This window comes from Mustelus asterias, chromosome 10 (genome assembly GCF_964213995.1).
Source record: "Mustelus asterias chromosome 10, sMusAst1.hap1.1, whole genome shotgun sequence".
NCBI lineage: Eukaryota > Metazoa > Chordata > Chondrichthyes > Carcharhiniformes > Triakidae > Mustelus > Mustelus asterias.
Window position 1 is genome coordinate 4,820,861 of NC_135810.1, and position 26,227 is coordinate 4,847,087.

Sequence of the window (26,227 nt, forward strand, 5' to 3'; positions counted from 1 at the left end):
TCCCACACCATCGAGACATGGATGAATGATCTTCGTACGTTTCTTCAGCACCTCATCCTCATCTTTGGCCTGCTTCACAATGAATCCCTGTTCGGCTGAAAGCTGTTTTAACTCATTGTGTGCTGGTCCCACAAACACTCTGGAACATTGAGGTACATGGGTAGTGTTGAACCTTGTCTCCCCATGGTGCCCCCCTCCCCCCGCCCGCCCCATCATCATTACCACAACATTTACAAAGACACAGATCACCACTCTAATGTTCATTATGATGAAGGGGTTTTAGTAAAGGAGGTCAAAGAGAGATTGAGAATCAGAACCAAAAAGTGGTTCATGCAACTGAACATTGTTGACTGTGAAATATTCAGTCTTGAATTTCTAATTGTGTTATCTGTTTAGGAAAATGATCTCATATATCATAAATGGAAAGAAATGCTCACAACTGTCAAAGGAATTTGGCTTTGGAAGCGCTTACACGATAATCATTAATGAGGAGGTGAGTAGTTCATAGAATCATAGAATCCCTACAGTGCAGAAGGCGGACATTTGGCCCATCAAGTCTACACCAACCACAATCCCACCCAGGCCCTATCCCCGTAACCCCACATATTTACCCACCCAATTTAGCATGGCCAATCAACCTATCCCGCACATCTTTGGACTGTGGGAGGAAACCGGAGCACCCGAAGGAAACCCACGCAGACACGGGGAGAATGTGCAAACTTCACACAGACAGTGACCCAAGGCCGGAATTGAACCCAGGTCCCTGGCGCTGTGAGGCAGCAATGCTAACCACTGTGCCACCGTGCCATCCCATGTTAATAGTTAATTAACGGTTCCCATTCATGGGGAAAATTCATTCGAATTTTAGGGGTAAATTATGAGAACATGTCGCAGTGACTAGGCTTGTATTCTCATGAGTATAGATTAAAAGTTGATCTAATTCGGGTGTTAAAGACTGTTTTAAAAACACTTTTATTCCTTTCTCAGAGTTACAAAGCCAATGAGCGGAGTGGACAGGGTCAAGCCCTTAATCCATCGCCTTGCTTGCTTCAAAAACCAATTCAAATTGAATCCAATTCGTGTTTTCAAAGAGACAGGGTCGATCCAAGCTAAAAGGATTGATAGGGTGCAGTGACTATTTTGTCTGGTGGCAGAGAGCACAACAAAGGGGTATAACTTTAAAATTGGAGCTTCAACCGTCCAAGAAGGTGGCTCACCACTATCTTCTCAAGGGCACACAAAGATGGGCAAAATGCACTGGTCTTGCCAGCGACACACACATCCCATTAAAAAAGTCAGGAAGCACTTCTTCGCACAAAGGATGGTGGGAATCATGAACTCTCTTCCCCCAGAAGGTTACTGAGGCTGAGAGTCAATTGAAAATTTCAAGTCTGAGAATGATGGAGATCTTTTTGTTCGGGAAAGGTAAAAAGGGTTATGAAGACAAAGTGGGTGGAAGGAGTTAAGATACAGATCAACCAAGGACAGAAGAGATTGCAAGACTGAATTGCCTCCACCTGCTGTGTTCTCAAAATCCATATTTATAGGGCTTTTTCAAGTTGGCAGGCAGTGAATAGTGGAGTTCCACAGGGATCAGTGCTGGGGCCTCAGCTATTTACAATTTATATTAATGACTTAGATAAAGAGACAGTCAGTAATGTATCTAAGTTTGCTGATGTTACCAAGCTAGGAGGGAAGGAAAGCTGTGGGGAGGACACTAAGAGGTTAAAAAGTGATATAGACAGGTTAAGTGAGTGGACAACAAGATGGTAGGTGGAGAATAATGTGACGAAGTGTGAAGTTATCCACTTTGGTCGCAAGAATAGAAAAGCAGAATTTTTTAAAAAAGGTATATGAAACTTATGAATGTTGATGTTGAAGGAGATTTGGGTGTGTGCATACAAGGAACACGTGGAGTGGCACAGTGGTTAGCACTGCTGCCTCTCGGCACCAGGACCCGGGTTCGATTCCCGACTTGGACCACGGTCTGTGTGGAATTTGCACATTCTCCCCGTGTCTGCGTGGGTTTCCTCCAGATGCTCTGGTTTCCTCCCACAGTCCAAAGATGTGTGGGTTACGTGGATTGGCCATGCTAAATTGCCCCTTAGTGTCAGGGGGACTAGCTTGGGTAAATGCATGGGGTTATGAGGATAGGGTCTGGGTGGGGTTGTGGTCGATGCAGACTCGATGGGTCGAATAGCCTCCTTCTGCACTGTGGGATTCTATGATTCTAACACAAAAAGTTAGCATATAGGTGCAGCAAGCAATTCGAAAGGTAAATGGTATGTTGGTCTTTATAGCAAAGGGATTGGAGTATAGGAACAAAGAAGGTCTTGATACAATTTTCCAGGGTGTTAGTGAGACCACATCTGGAACACTCGGTCTGCACATTTCAGAAAGAATATACTTGCATTGGAGACGTTACAGCAAACGTTCACTAAATTGTTCCCTGGGATAAGAGGGTTGTCCTATGGTGAGAGGCTAAGCAAATTGGGTTTAAATACTCTGGAGTTTAGAAAAATGAGAGGCGGTCTCATTGAAACTTACAAAATGCTGAAGGGGTTTGGCAGAGTGGACACCGATTGTTCCTGCTGGTCAGGAAATCTAAAACATGGGAGCAAAGTCTCAGGATAACGGGCCAATCTGTTAGGACTGAGATAAGGAGAAATGTCTTCATTCAAAGGGTTGTGAATCTTTGGAATTCTCTACCCCAGAGTGTTATTGCTGCTCCATCGTTGAATACATTTTAGGCTGGAATAGACAGATATTTGGTCTCTCAGGGAATCAAGGGATATGCGGAGCGAGTGGGAAGAAGGAGTTAAAGCCTGAGTTCACCCTTGCTAACATGGAATGGCAGAACAGGCTCGATAGGTCAAATGGTTTACTCCTGCTCCTATTTCTTGTGTTCTTATGATTTTTGTGTTCTTACTGTATCCATCAGGGGGGAATTTTCCTGTCCCGCCCATCACAGGAATCGTAGCCAGCAGGGGCGGACCATGCAAAGGTCCGTTGACCTTGGGTGGAATTTTCCGGTTTTGAGGCTAGTGCAGCCGGAAAATCCCGCCCAGCCTCTTTTATTCGGATTTGGTTACTGTAGATAGTGACTTTCAGGATGTGTTAATTTTTTTCCACATTGGTGACAACGTTTTGTCTGCTCAGTGTCCCACAGATCAATTCAAAATGAACTACATTGAAGACATCGGGCCTAACTCAGTTCACATGGCATGGCAGATTCCTCAGTATCTCCTCATCACAAGTGGCGAAGTCGTTTTCTCTGTCACTGGTCTTGCGTTCTCTTACTCACAGGTGAGTGAATATATTTTAATGGCAAAAAAACTGACTACTGTGAATTTCCCAGGGTCTCAACTCTTCAGTGTCTGAAAGTTGTGCCACAATCAGAAAGAACAGAATGAGAGTTAAAGCTTGCTCCTTCCAGGAGACCCATGCACCTTCAGAGCTTCCAACAGAAACTAACCATCTGACATTCTTTTTAAATCATTTACGGGATGTGGACTTGCTGGCTTGGCCAGCATTTATTGCCCATACCTAACAGACCTCCATTTCAAAGGGTATTTGTGAGTCATAGAATCCTACAGTGCAGAAGGAGGGCATTCGGCCCATTGAATCTACACTGATCACAATCCTACCCAGGCCCTATCCCCATACATTTACCCTAGTTAGTCCCCTGACACTAAGGGGCAATTTAGCACAGCCAGTCCACCTAACCCGCACATCTTTGGGCTGTGGGAAGAAACCGGAGCACCCGGAGGAAACCCACGCAGAAACGGGGGAGAACGTGCAAACTCCACACAGATAGTGACCCAAGCCGGGAATCGAACCGAGGTCCCTGGTGCTGTGAGGCAGCAGTGCTAACCACTGTGCCACCGAGAGTCAACCGCACTGTTGTGGATCTGGAGTCACATGTAGACCAGACCGGCTAAGGGTGGCAGATTTCCTTCCCCAAAGGACATTAGTGATCCAGATGGGTTTTTACAACAATCATCAACGAATTCATGGTCTTTAGTAGATTCTTAATTCCAGATCTTTTATTGAATTCAAATATCACCATGCTCCGTGGTGGGATTTGAACCTGGATCCTACCTGGGGTCTCTGGATTACTAAGCCAATGACAATACCACTACACCACTGCATCCCCCTGACAAACATCCAATATTGTGCCAGATATTAGGAAATCCTGAATTACAAAACAGTTACATTCCATAGATCAATAGTCAAGGATAATATCTAAAGTGTATTTCTAAGCTTCAACCTCATTAGTAACCCAATATTATTCATCACTTATTAAGAAGGAACTAATATATTTCAGCAGGATGTGTATAGTTTAATGCATTGAATAGCAAGATGCCAAATGTGAGTAATTCATCTCCTGACTCCCCAAAACCTGTCCACCATCTACGAGGCACAAGTCAGGAGTGTGATGGAATACTCCCCACTTGCCTGGATGGGTGCAGCTCCAACAACACTCAAGAAGCTCAACACCACCCAGGACAAAGCAGCCCTGCTTGATTGGCACCACATCCACACACATCACTCCCTCCATCATGACGCATAATGGCATGCCGACACTATAGTTAAGAAAGCCCACCAACACCTCTACTTTCTCAGAAGACTAAGGAAATTTGGAATGTCAGCTACGACTCTCGCCAACTTTTACAGATGCAGCAGAGAAAGCATTCTTTCTGGTTGTATCACAGCTTGGTACGGCTCCTGCTCGGCCCAAGACCGCTAGAAACTACAAAAGGTCGTGAATGTACCCAATCCATCACGTAAACCAGCCTCCCATCCATTGACTCTGTCGACACTTCCCGCTGCCTCGGAAAAGCAGCCAGCATAATTAAGGACCCCACGCACCCCGGATATTCTCTCTTCCACCTTCTTCCGTCGGGAAAAAGATACAAAAATCTGAGGTCACGTACCAACCGACTCAAGAACAGCTTTTTCCCTGTTGCCGTCAGACTATTGAATGCACCTACCTTGCATTAAGTTGATCTTTCTCTACACCCTAGCTATGACTGTAAATACTACATTTTGCACTCCCTCGTTTCCTTCTCAATGAACAGTATGCTTTGTCTGTGTAGTGTGCAAGAAACAATACTTTTCACTGTATAGTAATACACGTGACAATAATAAATCAAATCAAATCAAATCAAAAATCAGCAGTTTGTACCATCCACAAGATGCACTGCGGGAACTCAGTAAAAGTTCTCAGACAGCACCTTCCAAAACCATGACTGCTGCCATTTAGAAGGACAAGGGCAGCAGATATATGGGAACACCACCACCTGGAGGTTCCCCTCCAAGCAACTCACCACCCTAACTTGGAAATAGATCGGTCAAAATCCTGGAACTTCCTCCCTAACAGCACTGTGGGTGTACCTACACCACATGGCCTGCAGCGGTTCAAGAAGGCAGCTCTCCACCACCTTCTCCAGGGCAATTAGAGATGGTCAATAAATGTTGGCCTAGTCAGCGACATCCACATCCCTTAAAAAAAAAGAAATGTAATGTGGATTTGACACAGATGTTATGTTGGTGATGCAGTGATCCAGAGGCATGGGACTAATGATCCAAAAAGACAAATTAAAATCCTGCAGCGGTAGCTGGGGCACTTGAATTCAGTAAATTAAATAAATCTGGATTTTAAAAAAAAACCTAGCATCAGTAAGTGACCATTACAGTAATGCGTTGAAGTAAAAATCCATTAGACTCACTCATGATCTTCAGGGAAGGAAATCTGCCATCCTTACCCAGTCTAGCTACTTGTGATCCCAGATCCACAGTAATGTGGTGACTTTTAAGTACCTCGGAAATGGCTGAGCGAGCCACTCCGTCATATTCAAGAAAGCGGCTCATCACCGTCTCCTCAAGGGTAAATATGGATGGGCAAAAATGCCCACATCCCATGAATGAGTTAAGAAAAGCCTAGAGTTTACAGTAAGACAAAAGCAAAATACCGCAGATGCTGGAATCTGAAACAAAAACAGAAAATGCTTGAAAATCTCAGCAGGTTTGAGAGCATCTGTGAAGAATAGAGCCAGAGTTTACAGCACAGGAACAGACCATTCAGCCCGACTGGTCTGTGCTAGTCTTTATCCTCAATGTGCAACTCTGCCTTTCGTGCCTACTCCATCCCATTTTAGTATAAGAGGGAGAAAGGAATAGAAGGATCTGCTGATGGGGTGAGATGAAGTAGGGTGGGAGGAAGCTTGTGTGAAACATAAACACCAGCATGGACCAGTGGGGCCGAATGGCTTGTTTCTGTGTTGTAAATTCTACCCAATTGTCTGGGAAATGCTGTTATGTTCTTTACCTTACCGGAAAAAGTAATTTTATCTTCCAGCATTTTTGTGACTATATCAACAATTATTTAACCTTCCGCCACAGACTGAAGCTATTGTTTTTTAAATTAAATTTTGCTTGATGTTTTCTAGGCACCTTCCAACATGAAATCAGTGCTTCAGGCCGGCTGGCTGTTGACGAATGCAGTTGGTAACATTGTTGTGTTGATAGTGGCAGAAGCATCAACTATTCAGGAGCAGGTATGTGAATAGTGGGAATTACACCAATCCACATGGCTAATGCTGTGCACTGGATTATCAAGTTAGGATTCTTTGATGTAGCATTGGAGAAATCATCATAGAAGAAATAGAATCATAGAAACCCTACAGTGCAGAAGGAGGCCATTCGGCCCATCGAGTCTGCACCGACCACAATCCCACCCAGGCCCTACCCCCACATATTTACCCACTAATCCCTCTAACCTACACATCTCAGGACTCGAAGGGGCAATTTTTAACCTGGCCAATCAACCTAACCGGCACATCTTTGGACTGTGGGAGGAAACCGGAGCACCTGGACAAAACCCACGCAGTGAATGTGCAAACTCCACACAGACAGTGACCCGAGCCGGGAATCGAACCCAGGACCCTGGAGCTGTGAAGCAGCAGTGCTAACCACTGTGCTACCGTGCTGCCCAATCCAACTACAATTTCCCTTGCACCAATTCCCAACCCCCAGAAACTGGGATTCCATCCAATTGAGTTTTGAGCCCAGAGTGTAAGAAAATGAATGTTGAATTGGAAACCTTCCTCAGAAAGCACATGATGTCCATTGAGGTGTTGTGTCAATTAACTGAGATGTGTAAATGTAACACTGGCGTAGTTGGTGCATTCTCCTGCGTGTTGGGGCTGAGTGAGTGTGATGACTTCAGCCAGACTAATGAGGTTGGCTTGCTAGAGTATGAAAAGAGATACCTGATGAGTCCTATTGGGGTGGTGACATAGCTCAGTGGTAGAGCGTGTGCTTTAGCAGCATGAGGACCCAGGTTCAAATCCTGGTACCACCCCAACATCTTTCACAAAAAGAGGGATCTGATGAGTCCTAATTGGCGGTTAAATCAGGGAGTCTCATGCTCCCTATTTAAAGCAGGTGTGTCAGACTCCCAGCCTGCATTCAGCAGGGAGCAACTGGAGAGCTGGCTGTGTGCAGATGTATGGTGCAAATAAAGTAACCTGGTGATGGGATTTTCGCCTCCGTGGAGTTATTACAGTGAGGGACATTGGTTTGGCAATGTAGAGGGCACTGGGATCTGCATTTAATTTTGCGGTGTAGAGGGTGGTGGGCTCTGTATCTAACTGGTAATGCTCTTTCTCGTTGAGAATCAGGTGTTGTACTGTGTTAATAGCATTGAATAGTGCCCCGGTCATGCAGGTAAGAGTCTGACTACAGCAACACTTCTCACCATCACCCCCTCCCCATCTCTCACCCACCTCCACATTGCGCCTGGGTTAGTGATAATTGGGAATATTGCAGTGGAGGTTTGTTATTGAATTGGAAACTATCTTGGGATCAGTAATGTGACTCTGGATTTAGCTCCTTCTTGACCAGGGTTTCTGACGTTGAAAGCGGCTAACAAACATCAAAATACAACAAAAACAATATTCCAGGTATTTGAGTTCAATGTCAGCAGCCACTGTGCCACAATCTCTGGTGCGAATTTGTAGAATTCCTACAGAGCAGAAGGAGGCCATTCAGCCCATTGAGACGGAACCGACTCTCCAAAAGAACAGCTTACCCAGGAGCTCCCCCCCCCCCACCACCCCCCACCATGCACCTATCCCCATAACTGTGTGCATTTATCATGGCCAACCAACCTAACCCGCACATCTTTGGACTGTGGGAGGAAACCAGAGCACCCAAAGGAAACCCAAGCAGACACGGGGAAAATTGTGCTGTGTTAAATGAACCGCAATATGAGTGCAGGTTACGTCATGATATCAGATTATAATTTCAACATAAGGTGAGTGGAAGCCGCTAACACAAGAGGTTCCCGCTGACCCACTGTATAAATGGACTGGGTGTCACGGTGGCACAGTGGTTAGCACTGCTGCCTCACAGCTCCAGGGACCCGGGTTTGATTCCTGGCTTGGGTCACTGTCTGTGTGCAGTTTGCACATTCTCCCCGTGTCTGCGTGGGTTTCCTCCGGGTGCTCCGGTTTCCTCCCACAGTCCAAAGATGTGCGGGTTAGGTCGATTGGCCGTGCTAAATTGCCCCTTAGTGTCAGGGGTACTAGCTAGGGTAGATGTGTGGGGTTATGGGGATGGGGCCTGGGTGGGATTGTGGTCGGTACGGACTCAATGGGCTGAATGGCTTCCTTCTGCACTGTAGGATTCTATGAATGCAATTTATTTTTGCCTGTTGTGTCACATGGGATATAACCCACATTGTAGCTAAGCTGTGCGTATGTTTTGTGGGCTTTCAGCAATCTAGAGGGCACAGCACACTGAAATGAATAGGCCGTGTAAAACAAACAAGATTTCAAAAGAGAATATTGGACAGCAAGTGGATTGATTGCATTGCTAATCATTATTGTCCTTTCTTCTTTGCACAGTGGGCCGAGTACATCTTATTTGCCGCGCTGTTGGTAGCTGTTTGCATAATCTTCGCCATCATGGCCTATTTCTACACTTACGTGGATCCATTGCAGCTAGAGGCTGAGATGGCGGAGCAGCAAGCAGCAAGCAACGAAGAAGAAACAAGAAGCTTTAAAGACACAGCCCAGCTCTGAGAATGGAACTGTTCTAGTGCGTCAATCAAGTCTCTGAGATGTAGCAAATGAAACACTTCCATTAAATTTAGCCAGAAGTAACATCAGCAGAGATGGAACTCACAGACTGAGAATAACTCATCTTCAGTCAGCCCGACTGCGAAAGAGATTTTTGAAAAAATGTTTTACTCCATTCTTAAAATAACAAAGCCATTGCTCAGAGTGGACCGGGCGGACCCGAATCCATCTGCTTGCTCGCTCCAAGAAACCAAATTCAAATTGAATTCAATTGATGGTCCCTGCAAGAGACAAACAAGATCCAAGTTGACAAGATGAGGCGTTGCACCCCATCTTGGGCTCCATCTGAAGCTCCATCCTAGCCAAAAGGCTGAGATGGCTTTGAAAAATTACATCAGGCAATACCTCGATTAAACCTCGTCGGCTACCCTGATCATTGACTCGACACTGCCAACTTGGGCTTGATCTGACACTTGATATGACGCCTGCCCTAATTTCCTAGTATTTGTGTTAGAAGTCCCACACAAGAAACAATATTTTACCATATCCTTTCAAGTTGTACTAGCCGGTGTTTCAGTATTATTTCCAAAAGCTGCAATATGATTGAGTAGATAAATAGAGAACACATGGAATTGAAATGTCCATTGCAACTTTCAGTACGCTCATAATTCTTGATGTCAGATGTTCAAATTTACAATCCAAGAATCAAATGCTTACCATTTTGCGTGAGACACATTTACAATTCTCATTACTTTTTTTTAGTAAGAAGTCTCACAACAGCAGGTTAAAGTCCAACAGATTTATGTGGAGTCATGAGCTTTCAGAGCACTGCTCCTTCATCAGGCATTAGTGCGAGGCTAAGGTGTTTCACTCCAGATGTGATTCGATTGACCCACTAGTAAGCTTTTGTCAAAACTTTATTTAACAATACAGTTTAACTATAACAAATGAATTAGCTTAAGCTTTCCCAATTGAAATGCTTAAGCATGATAAATACAATTCTTAACTGCTACGCTATCTATTTTAGTTCCAATTTAAGCAATATTCCTCAGGTGATGAAGGCGCAGCACTTCAAAACCACGTGATTCCAAGTAAACCTGTTGGACTTTAACCTGGTGTTGTGAGACTTCTTACTGTGCCCACCCCAGTCCAACGCCGGCATCTCCACATCATGGCTGCTTTTTTAAAACCATGATGTTGTAATTTTCAAGAATTTATTTGTTAATTCTGAATATTATTGAACAAAGTTTAAATATCAAAGGACATCAAGAGATTAGATGATCGCCCCATTCCCAAAAGTATTTTAGTATTCTAGACCTGACTTCTTTGATTTTTTTTTTAAAAACTGGATACTGCTCTTTTTGGAAGAGTTTGCTGAAGTAAATCTCAGAAGACAGGGAGATTCTATCCTAAGCAATCAGAATTTTTGCAGCAGGAAGTATTGTGTGGAAAACGTAATTCAAAGTGTCATGAATATTGAAGAAGACATAAAAGTCAATAGTAAAAGTGACCTGTATTTTTGTGAATTCAAAGTCTGGTCTGAGTTCTGTTGTGCCTGCCGCACAGTCTGTTTTAACTGTTATACGGCGGACAAAGAATTGCGAGTCGACTCCTTGTTAATACAGTAATATTTATTCACACACACAATTGATTTTAATCACGCACACAATGTTACTTACAGAATACTAAAGTTCAAGTTCAATACTAGACCTTGACTTAACCTTTCCGTGAGTGGCAAGTACCCAGGCAGATGTTGTGGCCTTCATCCGCTTGTTGGTCTTCGTAGTCCTCTGTGTAGTCTGGCCCTTCGGTCTGGTCTGATACTCTGGCTCTGGTCTTCCTTCTGTTGTTGGTGTGGTGGCTCTCCTCGTGCTGGTCACTGCTGGTGATGGTCACCGTTGTCATTCGTGAGAGACTGAGAGAGATCCTTCCATTGTGCAGCACCTTTTATCCCTCATTGGTTTCGCGCCTTGTTTGGTTATCGCCAATCAATCGGTCAGGGTTTGATCACCCTGATCGATAAAGTCCAATCAGGTGCTGCCACACCAATCTCTGGGTGTGTACCCAACGGCCATGCCTGTAGGAGGCACATAGGTCACATACCTCCCTCCCAAATAAGGGGCTAAGGTGCCCGTGTCTGGTAAGCAACTCGATTTGACCAGAAAGTGTCCATTGTCTTTGAGATGGCCTGCATCCTGTGTATTTGGTCGTCTGAGCTGCAGCCTGTTTATCTCTGACCTTCAAGCTGCAGCTTGTCTGATTCTGTACTTGGCCAATTATCCCAGCCTGCTTTGTAAATCGCCATCTTAGGTGGCCCATTTGGCCACAGTTCTTCAAAAATATTTTCCTCAAATTGCATTTTATTTGTTTTGCTTTCTGGAAAAATCGTCCCTGAGATGTTTTTACACATTGACCAAGCAGTTAGCACAAGCAATTTTGAAAAACAAAATTAGAAACATAGAACATAGAAAAACTACAGCACAATACAGGCCCTTCAGCCCACAAAGTTGTACCGAACATGTCCCTACCTTAGTGATTACTAGGCTTACCTATAACCCTCTATCTTACTAAGGTCCATGTACTTATCTAAAAGTCTCTTAAAAGACCCGATCGAATCCGCCTCCACCACCGTTGCCGGCAGCCCATTCCACGCATCCACCACCCTCTGAGTGAAAAACTTACCCCTGACATCTCCTCTGTACCTACTCCCCAGCACCTTAAACCTGTGCCCTCTTGTGGCAACCATTTCAGCCCTGGGAAAAAGCCTCTGACTATCCACTCGATCAATACCTCTCAACATCTTATACACCTCTATCAGGTCACCCCTCATCCTTCGTCTCTCCAAGGAGAAAAGGCCGAGCTCATTCAACCTATCCTCATCAGGCATACTCCCCAACCCAGGCAACATCCTTGTAAATCTCCTCTGCACCCTTTCTATGGCTTCCACATCCTTCCTGTAATGAGGCGACCAGAACTGAGCACATTACTCCAGGTGTGGTCTGACCAGGGTCTTCTATAGCTGCAACATTATCTCACGACTCCTAAACTCAATTCCTCGATTGATGAAGGCCAGTACACCATACGCCTTCTTAACCACAGCCTCAACCTGCACAGCTGCTTTGAGCGTCCTATGAACTCGGACCCCAAGATCCTTCTGATCTTCCACTCTGCCAAGAGTCCTACCATTAATATTATATTCTGCCATCCTATTTCACCTGCCAAAATGAACCACCTCACACTTATCTGGGTTGAATTCCATCTGCCACTTCTCCGCCCAGTCTTGCATCCTATCAATGTCTCGCTGCAACTTCTGACATCCCTCCACACTATCCACAACACCTCCAACCTTTGTGTCATCAGCAAACTTACCAACCCATCCCTCCACTTCCTCATCCAGGTCATTTATAAAAATCACAAAGAGTAACGGTCCCTGGGGCACTCCACTGGTGACCGACCTCCATGCAGAATATGATCCATCTATAACCACTCTTTGCCTTCTGTGGGCAAGCTAGTTCTGGATCCACAAAGCAATGTCCCCTTGGATCCCATGCCCCCTCATTTTCTCAATAAGCCTTGCATGGGGCACCTTATCAAATGCCTTGCTGAAGTCCATGTATACTACACCTACTGCTCTTCCTTCATCAATGTGTTTAGTCACATCCTCAAAAAATTCAATCAGGCTCGTAAGGCATGATCTGCCTTTGACAAAGCCATGCTGACTATTCTTAATCATATTATACCTCTCCAAATGTTCATAAATCTGCCTCTCAGGATCTTCTCCATCAGCTTACCAACCACTGAGGTTAGACTCACTGGTCTATAATTTCCAGGGCTATCTCTACTCCCTTTCTTGAATAAAGGAACAACATCCGCAATCCTCCAATCCTCCGGAACCTCTCCCGTCTCCATTGATGATGCAAAGATCATCGCCAGAGGCGCAGCAATCTCCTCCCTCGCCTCCCGCAGTAGCCTGGGGTACATTTCATCCGGTCCCGGCGACTTATCTAACTTGATGCTTTTCAAAAGCTCCAACACATCCTCTCAATATCTACATGCTCAAACTTTTCAGTCCGCTGCAAGTCTGCACTACAACCACCAAGATCCTTTTCCATAGTGAATACTGAAGTAAAGTATTCATTAAGTACCTCTGCTATTTCTTCCAGTTCCATACAAACTTTCCCACCGTCACACTTGATAGGTCCTATCATTGTTGAGATGTGGGCATCACTGGCAAAACCAGCATTTGTTGCCCATCCATAGTTTCCCCTTGAGAAGGTGGTGGTGAGCTGCCTTCTTGAACAGCTGCAGTCCATGTGGTGTGGGTACTGTTGTGGACCAGATCAGAAACTCCAAGATACATTATGAAGTTGGACCAGATCCCAACTTTAAAAATTTTTTTTAGCATTAGTGTGAGGATAAGATGTTTCACTCCAGATGTGATTCTATTAACCCACTAGGAAGCTTTTATCAAAACAAACTTTATTTAACAAAATAGTTTCACTATAACAAATGAATTAGCTTAACCTTTCCCAATTGAAATGCTTAGACATGACAAATACAATTCTTAACTGCTACCCTATCTCTTTTAGTTCCAATTTAAGCAATATTCTTCATAGACTTAAAACTCCATTCCAAAATCAGTTAGCAAACAACACAGCCTTACGTGCTGGTACGTGGGCTGCCAGTCCTCAAGCCTCCAGAACACCTGTGCAGAGAGAGACCTATTTCTCCAGCAAATCCTAAACAGCAGACTCCAGAGAGAGAGTGAGAGAGTTCATTTGTAAAGAACTGAATTAGTGTTGCCATTGGAAACCAATGAGAATGTAACCCGCTCTGGTGGGAGGGGGTTAAATGTAAACAAACCTGTCCTGAAATACCAAAGTATCTGTATACTTACCTGATTGGACCTAGGATTAAACTAACTTCAAACAAGGTGTTCTTGAAACTGAAGGACATTCCTCCTGTGAAAGGGAGAGCTGACTTTACAGAACACCGGAGAGATTTTTAACATGGGGTTGGATTTTTCAGACTGTAGGGTTTCCTGCCCTGTCCCTGAAGAGATGTCCCTGTCCCTGTCCCTGAAGAGATGTGACCTGCGGATTAGATTGTCCCGCATCCACTTAACGCTCCAAGGAGCGTTTGCTGGTTGGAGACAGGGGTCCAGGGATGGTGGGACCGATGTATGAGGAGAGATTGACTAGGTTAGGATTGTTTTCGCTGGAGTTCAGATGAAATGAGGAGGGATCTCATACTTATAAAGTTCTAACAGGACTGGACAGGGTAGATGCAGGAAGGATGTTCCTGATGGTGGGGGAGTCCAGAACCAGGGGTCACAGTCTGAGGATTTGGAATGGACCATTTAGGATGGGGATAAGGAGACATTTCTTCACTCAAAGACTGGCGAGCCTGTGGAATTCATTACCACAGGAAGTAGTTGATCCCAAAACATTGAATGTATTCACGAGGCGGCTGGATATAGCACTTGGGGCGAATGGGATCAAAGGTTATGGGGAGAAAGCAGGATTAGGCTATTGAGTTGGATGATCAGCCATGATTGTGATGAATGGCGGAGCAGGCTTGAAGGGCCGAATGGCCTCCTCCTATCCTCTATGTTTCTATGGTTACGTTCCTTCTGCCTCTCATTCAAGAAGTCGTGCCTCAGAGAGCTGCCAGCAAATCTGATTGGTCAGCAGCTCTGTGGTCTCTGCAGCGCTAGCACCAGCAGTGGTCAGGGCCAGGACTGCAAGCACTCCCCAGATTCTAAGGGGTGGAATTTCCCATCCTGCCCACCATGGGAATCGGGCGGGACACGGACCGTGCAAAGGTCCATTGACCTCGGGCAGAATTTTCCGGTCTTGGGCCGAGCGTGGCTGGAAAATCCCATCCTAAGTCTCAGAGTCAAGGACCATGTATATTTTTATAAAATTCATTCACGGTATCACTGGCTAGAGCAGTGTTTATTGCTCGTCCCTAATTGCTTTGGGGGAAGGTGGTGGTGAGGTGCCTACTTGGAACTGCTGCAGTCCGTATGGTTTTTAGTTTAATTATTATTGTCACAAGTAGGTTTACATTAACACTGCAATGAAGTCACTGTGAAAATCCCCCAGTCACCACACTCCGGCACCTATTCGGGTACACGGAGGGAGAATTTGGCAAGGCCAATGCACCTAACCAGCACGGACTGTGGGAGGAAACCGGAGCACCCGGAGGAAACCCACGCAGACACGGGGTAATATGCAAACTCCACACAATGACCCAATCCAGGAATCGAACCTGGGTCCCTGGTGCTGTGAGGCAGCAGTGCTGACCACTGTGCCACCGTGGCGCCCGCGGTGTGGGTGCTATTAGGAATCAAATTCCAGGATTTTGAATTGAAGGACTGGTAATTATATTTCCAAGTCAGGATGCTGAGTGGCTTGGAGGGGAACTTCCTGGTGGTAGAGTTCCCATGCGTCTGGAGTCCAGAACAAGGGCCAGAACCTTCAAATTAGAGCCAGACCAATCAATATATTAATAGAATAGAATCATAGAATACCTACAGTGCAGAATGAGGCCATTCGGCCCATTGAGTCTGCACCGACAACAATCCCACCCAAGCCCCTATCCCCGTGACCCCACATATTTAACCTACCAATCGACCTGACATCCCCCTAACACTAAGGAGTAATTTAGCATGGCCAATCAACCTAACCCACACATATTTGAACTGTGGGAGGAAACCAGAGCACCCGGAGGAAACCTACGCAGACATGGGGAGAATGAGCAGACTCCACACAGATAGTCACCCAAGCCGGGAATCGAACCCTGGTCCCTGGCACTGTGAGGCAGCAGTGCTAACCAGTGTGCCACTGTGCACCCTACAAGTATGTTCAGAATCTTGTGTTTGGATGCACCCCTCTTCTCTGTAAAATCATGTGTGTTGTCCAACCCTATTTGTAATAGAAAGTATCCATGTAAACATGTCACGCTGTAACTCCACCATCCTGCCAGTGATGGCACTGTAGCTCATCAGCTGATTCAGGAACTCCAAACACCTCTACCTCTCGGTTGCTCATTTCCAGGTGGAGATGAGATAATAATAGAAAAATTATAACAATCTACAAAATAAATAGCATGAATCATTAATGTATTACAAGGGGGCATAACTATAGCGTTCATGGTGGGAGATATAGGAAGGATGTCCAAGGTAGGTTCTTTACGCAGAGAGGGGGTTGGGGTGTGGAATGGACTGCCTGCAGTGATAGTGGAGTCAGACACTTTAGGAACATTTAAGCGGTTATTGGATAGGCACATGGAGCACACCAGGATGATAGGGAGTGGGATAGCTTGATCTTGGTTTCAGATAAAGCTCGGCACAACATCGTGGGCCGAAGGGCCTGTTCTGTGCTGTACTGTTCTATGTTCTATGGCCAAAGGTTTGATGACTCCCTGCTTCATCTGAACAATAGGCCTTACCTATTCCTGTGCACTGATGCAAGAGATTGAGTCCCTATTAATGAGTTTCTATTGTCCTATAAATCTGTTATTTCATATCTATTGCAACACTCGAGATGAATTGCTGGCTTTACTTGATAGAAAATTATGAGAGACATAAATAGGGTCAGAGGCTTTTATCCAGGGTGGAAAGGTCAACTATAAGAAGGTTCAGGTTTAAGGTTGGGGGGGGGGGGTAACTTTAGGGGAGACGTGTGGAGCAAGTTTTTCACACGAGGGTGGTGGGTGCCTGGAATGCGCTGCTAGTGGAGCTGGTGGAAGCAGGTACGTCAGCAACGTTCAAGGAGCATCTTGATAGACACATGAACAGGAGGTGAACAGAGGGATAGAAACCGGGTATTGGCACAGGTTTGGTGGGCCGAAGGGCCTGTTCCTGTGCTGTATTGCTCTTTGATCGAGTTAAAAAGGCTATGCTGTATGTTGGATAGTGCTGTGCACAAACCTGTGCTGAATTTTTCCACTCAGCAGTAAGAACACAGTAAAATCTGATTCACTGGGGTTGTAAATGCTTTGCGATGACAAACATGATTTCCTTCCCATAAAACCACATCACTCTGCCTGAACGCACCATGACTTTTCTAAATCTCCTGCTACTACTTCCTTCATAATAGATTCCAGCATTTTCCCAATGACAGGCTCACCGGCTGATAGTTTCCTGCTCTCCGTCTCCCTCCTTTCCGGAATTGGGGCGTTACCATCTGGAGTTTTCCCTTCTGCTGGGCTTTTGCAGAATCGAGGGAACATTGAGAACAAAAATGCAGGTCTATGGGGGAAACAGGGAGGAGGGGATGACACTCCTTGGGGAGCTCTTTCAAGAAGCCAACAGGTTTCTGTCTGTGTTCGAAGATTGTAGAACATTAACTGAAACCCAAACTAGATCTGATTGGAAGAAAAGTTGTTCAGCCACTCTCAGCAGCAGAGTGTAACTACCGCCCTCTTATGGTTGAACCCAATATTGCAAAATACATTTTCATTGAAAAATATGAGAACTCCAGGTTTACGGGACCCTGCTAATGGCACAGTGCTTGGCTACAGGTGAAGCCAAGTGCACGCTTGGCCAGCAATATGTTCTATTTTTGCAGTGAAGAGATTGTCTGTTCTTTGGTGAATATAATGCTGTGAATCCTGGCATTCGATGTATTTTTTAAAGATTTGTCCATGGGACCAGCATTTATTGTCCATCTCTAATTGCTCCCGAGAAGGTGGTGGTGAGCCGCCTTCTTGGACTGCTGCAGTCCACGTGGTGTAGGTACACCCACATTGCAGTTAGGGAGGGAGCCACAAATATCCACTCCACCACCGACGCTCAGTAGCAGCAGTGTGTACTATCCACAAAATGCACTGCAGCAATTCACCAAAGATCCTTAGACAGCACCTTCCAAACCCACGACCACTTCCATCTAGAAGGACACGGGCAGCAGATAGAGTCATAGAGTGATAGAGGTTTACAGCATGGAAACAGGCCCAACCTGACCATGCTGCCCTTGGCCCACGTTTGGCCCAGATCCCTCCATACCCATTTTACACATGTAACTATCTAAATTATTTTTAAAAGACAAAATTGTACCCGCCTCTATTACTGCCTCTGGCAGCTTGTTCCAGACACTCACCACCCACTGTGCGAAATAATTGCCCCTCTGGACCCTTTAGTATCTCTCCCCTCTCACCTTAAACCTATGCCCTCTAGCTTTAGACTCCCCTACCTTTGGGAAAAAATGTTTTCTAAAGCTGCAAGATACCTGGGAACACCACCACTGGGAAGCCAATCTCCAAGTCCCACACCATCCTGACTTGAAATATATCCAGTAAGAAGTCTCACAACACCAGGTTAAAGTCCAACAGGTTTATTTGGTAGCAAATACCATTAGCTTTCGGGGCGCTGCTCCTTCGTCAGATGGAGTGGTGCCACATCTTGAAATATATCCCCACTGTCGCTGGATCAAAATCCTGGAACTCTCAGCAGTGGTTAGCACTGTTGCCTCACGATGCCAAAGACCTAGGTTTGATTCTGGCCTTGGGTGACTGTCTGTGTGGAGTTTGCACATTCTCCCTGTTTCTGCGTGGGTTTCTTCCGGGTGCTCCAGTTTCCTCCCACCATCCAAAAATGTGCTGGTTAGGTGCATTGGCCGTGCTAAATTCTCCCTCAGTGTACCCGAACGGGCACTGGAGAGTGGCGACTAGGGGATTTTCACAGTAACTTCATTGCAGTGTTAATGTGACTAATCAAGAAACTTGTGATGTCCCACAAATGAATTTTTTAAATAAGCACCTTTTAGTATGTTAAATGTTTGATTTAAATGTAGGTTGTTTATGATTAACTGAAGCTAGAGATTGGGGTTAGCCACTGACTGGAAATGTCAGACTGTAGGAAGAGCTCTGAAGATGATAAGATACTTGGTTTGGGTGGAATGGAATGGTGTGTGTGTTGTACATGACGAGAGAGAGCATGAAGACAAAACAGGACTGAAAAAAAATTTCCATTGCCTCACTGACAACACTGGCAAGTTGATAAAGATAAATACCTCGGGATTTAAAACCAGCAGTCCGCTGATTGTTTCTGAAAAAGTACAATCCTGCACATTCTGTTGTTTCATACTGAAAACACTTTTAACAAGATGTGTAGAAAATGTGAAACTGTGAAACACTAAAATTAGTACAGGAGGGAACAGTGGCCTAATAACCACAAGCTAAAACAGGAAACCAAGAAAATGTTTAGCAGCAAACTGACCCTCATCGCTTTCGGTTAACTCAGTTGATTGTTGAACTTATGTTATAGCGTCAAGAGTCATAGAGGTTTACAGCATGGAAACAGGCCCTTCGGCCCAACTTGTCCATGCCGCCCAGTTTTTACCACTGGTCCCAATTGCCCACATTTGGCCCATATCCCTCTATTCTCACCTTACCCATGTAACTGTCTAAATACTTTTTAAAAGACAAAATTGTACCCACCTCTACCTGTGCCTCTGGCAGCTTGTTCCAGACATGCACCACCCTCTGTGTGAAAAAACTGCCCCCTGGACCCTTTTGTATCTCTCCCCTCTCACCTTAAACCTATGCCCTCTAGCTTTAGACTCCCCTACCTTTGGGAAAAAATGTTTTCTAAAGCTGCAAGATACCTGGGAACACCACCACTGGGAAGCCAATCTCCAAGTCCCACACCATCCTGACTTGAAATATATCCCCACTGTCGCTGGATCAAAATCCTGGAACTCTCAGCAGTGGTTAGCACTGTTGCCTCACGATGCCAAAGACCTAGGTTTGATTCTGGCCTTGGGTGACTATCTGTGTGGAGTTTGCACGTTCTCCCCGTGTCTGTGTGGCTTTCCTCCAGGTGCTCCAGTTTCCTCCCACAGTCCAAAGATGTGCGGGTTAGGTTGACTGGCTATGGTGGAGTACTGTGTGCAGTTTTGGTCCCCTTATTTGCGGAAGGATGTATTGGCCTTGGAGGGAGCACAGAGAAGGTTCACCAGGTTGATACCGGAGATGAGGTTAGTTTATGAGGATATATTGAGTAGATTGGGCCTGTACTAGTTGGAGTTTAGAAGGCTGAGAGGAGATCTTATAGAGACATATAAGTTAATGAAGGGGCTCGAAAGGGTAGAGGCAGAGAGATTCTTTCCACTTAGAAAGGAAACAAGAACTAGAGGACACAGCCTCAAAATAAGGGGGAGTCAGTTTAGGACAGAGTTGAGGAGGAACTTCTTCTCTCAGAGGGTAGTGATCTCTGGAATTCTCTGCCCATTGAAGCAGTGGAGGCTACCTCGTTAAATATGTTTAAGTCACAGGTAGATAGATTTCTGATCAATAAGGGAATTAAGGGTTATGGGGAGCAGGCGGGTAAGTGGAACTAAACCACTATCAGATCAGCCATGATCTTATTGAATGGCAGGGCAGGTTCGAGGGGCTAGATGGCCTACTCCTGCTCCTATTCCTTATGTTCTTATGCTAAATTGCCCCTTAGTGTCAGGGGGATTAGCAGGGTAAATATGTGGGGTTACCGGAATAGGGCCTGATGGGATTGCTGTCGGTGCAGGCTCGATGGGCCAAATGGCTTCCTTCTGCACTGTAGGGATTCTATGATTCTGTTCCTAACAGCACTATGGGTGTACCTACACATGGACTGCAGCGGTTCAAGGCGGCAGCTCACCACCATCTTCTCAAGGAGTAATTAGGGAGGAGTAATAAACACTGGCCTAGCCAGCGACACTCAGATGCCGTAAATTAATTTTTAAAAATATCCTCACTGCCACCTGACAGTAGCGCCCCCTGGGACTAAAGGAATCAAGTGGGAGGCGGATATGAGGGTGTTGAATTTGATGATCAGCCATGATCATAATGTCTGGTAAGGCTGGCTGGATTGGTCCAAAACTCCTGCTCCTATTTTCTGTCTGTTCCTGTGTGTATGCCCTCTGGTGGCCAGAAGGCCTCATTGCCACTCCCTGAGAGCAGCTCCCCCGCCCTCTGGCGGACCTCATTGTCGGTGCCTGGGGAGAGCTCCAGCGGCCTCTGGCGGTCGGCGGACCTCATTGTCGCTGCCTGGGGGAGAGGTCCAGCGGCCTCTGGCGGTCGGCGGACCTCATTGTCGCTGCCTGGGGGAGAGGTCCAGCGGCCTCTGGCGGTCGGCGGACCTCATTGTCGCTGCCTGGGGAGAGCTCCAGCGGCCTCTGGTGGTCGGCGGTCCTCATTGTCGCTGCCTGGGGAGAGCTCCAGCGGCCTCTGGTGGTCGGCGGACCTCATTGTCGCTGCCTGGGGGAGAGGTCCAGCGGCCTCTGGCGGTCGGCGGACCTCATTGTCGCTGCCTGGGGAGAGCTCCAGCGGCCTCTGGTGGTCGGCGGTCCTCATTGTCGCTGCCTGGGGAGAGCTCCAGCGGCCTCTGGTGGTCGGCGGTCCTCATTGTCGCTGCCTGGGGAGAGCTCCAGCGGCCTCTGGTGGTCGGCGGTCCTCATTGTCCTGCCTGCGGACAGCTCCAGCGACCGCTGGCGGCCTGGAGACCTCATTGCTGCCGCATACAGCAGCAGCTCCCCCGCCCTCCAGCCGCCGGACGCCCTCATTGTCGCTGCCTGGGGACAGCTCCAGCGGCCTCTGGTGGCCGGGGGTCCTCACTGCGTCCCTGGGAGCCTCCCCCGTGTTGAGCGCGTCCGTTAGGGCGTCAAACAAAAACTCATCGCCAGCGAGAGTGCCCCTGACGGCCGGCGGGCCCATTTTCAGAGTCTGTCTCACAAAGACGCTCCAACCGGATGACATCAATTTTAAACCCTAATTATATATAATTGTCATAAACTAAATCTCATCCACCGCCCTCCAACGTACTGAGGGAGTTAAGTACGTACAGCTCCTTCCTACCTCCTAACACAGCGCCCTCTGGTCGTCGGCGGCCCAAAATGGAGGGTTGCACATGCCGTCATGAAGCCCCGCCCCATGCCCTCAGAAACCTCTGCCTGTAGCGCCTTCGGGAGGGTAGCGGTACGCAGTGTCAGTGCCATGTCTGGAAGTGAGGGCGGTGGGATGACACATAGCCCGTCCCTCGCCTCGGCCCCGCCCCCTGCTCGCTCCTCCAGCTGCAGCGACCCCCGGCGGTCGGCAGACTGCTATCGCAGCGGGAGTGAGGACGGCCCCAGCGCGGGCCCCGCCCCTCCTCCAGCTGCAGCGACCCCCAGCGGTTGGCGGACCTCTATCGCAGCGGGTGTGAGGGCGGCCCCAGTCCAGGCCCCGCCCCTCCTCCAGCTGCAGCGACCCCCAGCGGCTGGCGGACCGCTATCGCAGCGGGTGTGAGGGCGGCGCGCTGACGTTATGATGGAGCCCCGCCCGCTGCTGCCCCCGGCGGCCGGAGGACTCTCCCGGTGTTGGAGTGCAGCGATTGCCGCGGTCCCGGTGTCTCACACTCGGCGGGCAGGTGGGCGGCTTTCCCTCACGACCTTCACCCTCTCGGCGTTCAGAAGCGTTCAAACAGAATTACCGGGCGGCGGGCCGGGGGTTGGGGAAGCGGGCTCCGGGGGAGGGGGGAAGGGCGTTCCGGGTCCGCCCAGCCCCACCCCACCCCAGCCCAGCCGGGCACCGCGGGACTGGGGAGCCGAGGCCTGGGGCCTAGCGCTCTGACTGACTCCCTGTGCTTGTGTTTGCAGGCGCTCCGGTCGGTGTGGATCCCGCTGGGAGACTCGGGCTCTCCCTCCCCCCTCAGGAGCTGCACCGAGCAGGGCGGCGATGGCTCAGTCCCCGGGGCAGGCCGCTCTGCCCGGGGTACAGGTAAGAGAGAGACCGGGGGAGGGGTGGGGTGGGGAGGACAGGCCGGGTCCGGGGACCCTGAGCACCGCCATCTCCTCTTGCAAGCTCCCCCAGGGATTGATTGGGGGGGGCGTACAACAACAACTTGCCTTTAGATAGCACCTTTAACATTTGAACATTGGTTATTTATTCGTGTCATAAGTAGGCTTACATTAACACTGCAATGAAGTTACTGTGAAAATCCCCTGATTGCCACACTCCGCCGCCTCCTCGGGTGGAATCATAGAATCCCTACAATGCAGAAGGAGGCCCATCGCGTCTGCGCCAACCACAATCCCATCCAGGCTCTATCCCTATAACCCCATGTATTTACCCTAGCTAGTTCCCCTGACACTAAGGGACAATTTAACATGGCCATTCCACCTAACCCGCACATCTTTTAAGTGTGGGAGGAAACTGGAGTACCTGGAGAAAACCCACACAGACACGGGGAGAACGTGCAGACTCCACACAGACAGTGACCCAAGCCAGGACCCTGGTGCTGTGAGGCAGCACAGTGCTAACCACTGTGCATTGCTGTAAAGACATAATGTCCCAGCTACGCTTTTTTGTCTTGTGATCATCTGGATAGACCCAATAGTGCCAAATTTCAAAGCGTGTAACAATTTACACCACACAAAGATGTGGCGGTGTGCACGACAGCTTTGTATGTTCATAATGCAGGGAACTGGCCTCTGCAGACTAAAGAAACTTGGCCAGACATTGGTGTTCCTAATTTTGTGAAGAAGGGTCATTTTGGACTGAAGGCAAAATGCTGCGGATGCTGGAATCTGAAACAAAAACAGAAAGTGCTGAAAAATCTCAGCAGGTCTGACAGCATCTGTGGAGATGACCATCCAGACTTGACATTGGCTCTATTCTTTCTCCACAAATGCTGTCAGACATGCTGAGATTTTCCAGCATTTTCTGTTTTTGAGTCATTTTGGACTCTGTTTCTCTCTACACGGATTCTGCCAGACCGGCTGCGTTTTTCCGGCACTTTGTTTTTTATTTTGTATCTCCAACATCTGCGGTATTTTGCTTTTATTGTGTTGCTGTTCTGTGGAGTCGGTCCTGATGAGTGCGGGTTTCAAACCTTCGACAGCCTGTCCCCCCTCTCACCATTACTCAGATTCTGTGCCAAATGACCACCGTTACATAGTAAAAGCTCGCAAAGAAGCTTCACCAATACCTTAATAAGCCGCACATTAACATCAGTCCATGTTAGGACATGTGACCAAAAGTTTGGTTAAAGAGGTTAGTTTTGAGAAGTGCTTTAAAGGAGGAGTGAGAGCAGAGAGACTTGGAGAGCTCTCGGGCAGTTGAAGGCACGGCCACCAGTGGTGGAGCAAAGAAAATTGGAGATGTGCAAGAGACCAAAATTGGTGCAGCCTGATAATGTTAGCGCTCGATTACTCTGGGCTATTCCACATTATTTGCTCCTTAAACTGTTTATCAAATGCACTTAATGTTGAAAACTGTCCCAAGTCACTTCACAGGAGTGTTAATCAGACAGAGTTTGACACTTAAGTCACATAAAAAGACCAATAACCAAAAACTCGCGCAGATACAATTAGAAGTACATCTTAAAGGCGGTAGTGCGCATTATGGAGAGATTTGCAAATACAAACGAGAATTTTAAAATACCAATGCTAGTTTCAAACTTGCTGCTTAAACTGTCATTCTAAAATTAAATTATCAGATTTATAATTTTTTAAGGTAAAATGTTAAAAATGGAAACTATATTTCAGAAATGTTATTAATTCAGGAAGCCTGGATTTAGATCATGCTCATTCATGTGTCTCTATATCATCCAGATCTTTTTTGTTCGATCATTCCATCTCTTTAGAATACAAGAGCAGGGATGTACTTCTGAGGTTGTATAAGGCTTTGGTCTTGTGGAGTATTGTGAGCTGTTTTGGGCCCCCTATCTAAGGAAGGTTGTGCTGGCCTTGGAAAGGGTCCAGAGGAGGTTCACAAGAATGATCCCTGGAATGAAGAGCTTGTCGTATGAGGAAAGGTTGAGGATTCTGGGTCTGTACTCATTGGAGTTCAGAAGGATGAGGGGGGATCTTATTGAAACTTACAGGATACTGCGAGGCCTGGATAGAGTGGACGTGGAGAGGATGTTTCCACTAGTCGGAAAAACTAGAACCAGAGGGCACAACCTCAGGCTAAAGGGACGATCCCTTAAAACAGAGATGAGGAGGAATTTCTTCAGCCAGAGAGTGGTGAATCTGTGGAACTCTTTGCTGCAGAAGGCTGTGGAGGTCAGGTCATTGAGTATCTTTAAGACAGAGATAGATAGGTTCTTGATTAATAAGGGGATCACAGGTTATGGGGAAAAGGCAGGAGAATGGGGATGAGAAAAATATCAGCCATGATTAAATGGCGGAGCAGACTCGATGGGCCGAGTGGCCTAATTCTGCTCCTATGTCTTATGGTGCCCCCTTGATCGGCTTCTCGTTTTCTATCCTCTGTAAACTTCAACCCATCCAAACCTCTGCCGGCCATGTCCTAACTTGCATCATGTCCTGTCCACCAACTTCCCCTGTGTTCACAGACCTCAAGTGGCTCCCAGTCCAGCAAAGACTGCAATTTAAAATTCTCAGACATTTTTTCATGCCCTCCATCACCTTGCCCTTCCACATCTCTGCACTGCTCCCAATCTGGACTCTCACATATCCCTGATTTTGCCAGCACCACCATTGGCAGCCGTCCTTCAGCTGTCTGAGTCCCAAGTTCTGGGGTTCTCTCCTTCTCCCTCTCTTGACTCCTGCAAGACGGTCCTGAAAATCTTCCTCTTTGAACATGATTTTGGCTATCTGTCCTAAGGGCTCGAATGTCATGCTCAGTGGTGAGGTGAAACTGACCGCTAAGAAAGCTGGCACCAAGATCCAGTGATCCCTACTCTGTGGATTTCTCCTTTCTCAATGTTACATTAAAAATAGCACAAAGTTAAGGGGGTTTTCGGGCATCCATCATCCACAGGTAATCAGCCAATCACACAGAAGGATTTACACAAGCTATAAACCAGGGGATAAAATGCACCAATTATCTTTAATTTTTCACCAAATTTTACAGAGAACAGAATAAATGATTGTGACATACACAGAGTACTAAAGTAGAAGCTGGAGTGTCACAGCAAACTTGAAAATAAATTCTTTAAAAAATGTACATTCTTATCATCATGGTGAAATTTGATAATCCATAAATATAAAATTAGTTTTTTAGTGCCACAAAGGTTTATCAGGAGTTATGAACTTATTTCATTGTCATTACTGCCATAAAGTCCATGCCAATTTCTTTTTTGGGGGCTCAGCATTGAATTGCATTGAATGCTCCTCTGAAGTGTCTTCAGAGGTGCTATGTAAATGCAAGTTGTA

At 46.8% G+C, this 26,227-nt stretch overlaps 2 protein-coding genes and 1 non-coding gene across 3 annotated transcripts in view; all 3 read left to right on the top strand.

Moving 5' to 3' along the window:
- LOC144499997 (solute carrier family 15 member 1-like) overlaps window positions 1-9,703 on the top strand; it is a 51,172-nt gene extending 41,469 nt beyond the window's left edge. Inside the window, 5 exon segments of the mRNA XM_078222734.1 lie at window positions 397-493; window positions 3,160-3,306; window positions 6,453-6,560; window positions 8,913-9,038; window positions 9,040-9,703. Of these exon segments, the coding sequence (XP_078078860.1) occupies window positions 397-493; window positions 3,160-3,306; window positions 6,453-6,560; window positions 8,913-9,038; window positions 9,040-9,126 (565 nt within the window). The 3' untranslated portion in view covers window positions 9,127-9,703.
- Window positions 7,290-7,368, top strand: trnal-uag (transfer RNA leucine (anticodon UAG)). Its single transcript has one exon. It is a non-coding gene; the product is annotated as a tRNA-Leu (tRNA).
- A 12,637-nt stretch (window positions 9,704-22,340) lies between the features above and the next one.
- LOC144499520 (serine/threonine-protein kinase 24-like) overlaps window positions 22,341-26,227 on the top strand; it is a 39,245-nt gene continuing 35,358 nt past the window's right edge. The window contains exons 1-2 of the mRNA XM_078221563.1: window positions 22,341-22,473; window positions 22,703-22,823. Of these exons, the coding sequence (XP_078077689.1) occupies window positions 22,782-22,823 (42 nt within the window). The 5' untranslated portion in view covers window positions 22,341-22,473; window positions 22,703-22,781. The remainder of the gene's footprint in view (window positions 22,474-22,702; window positions 22,824-26,227) is intronic.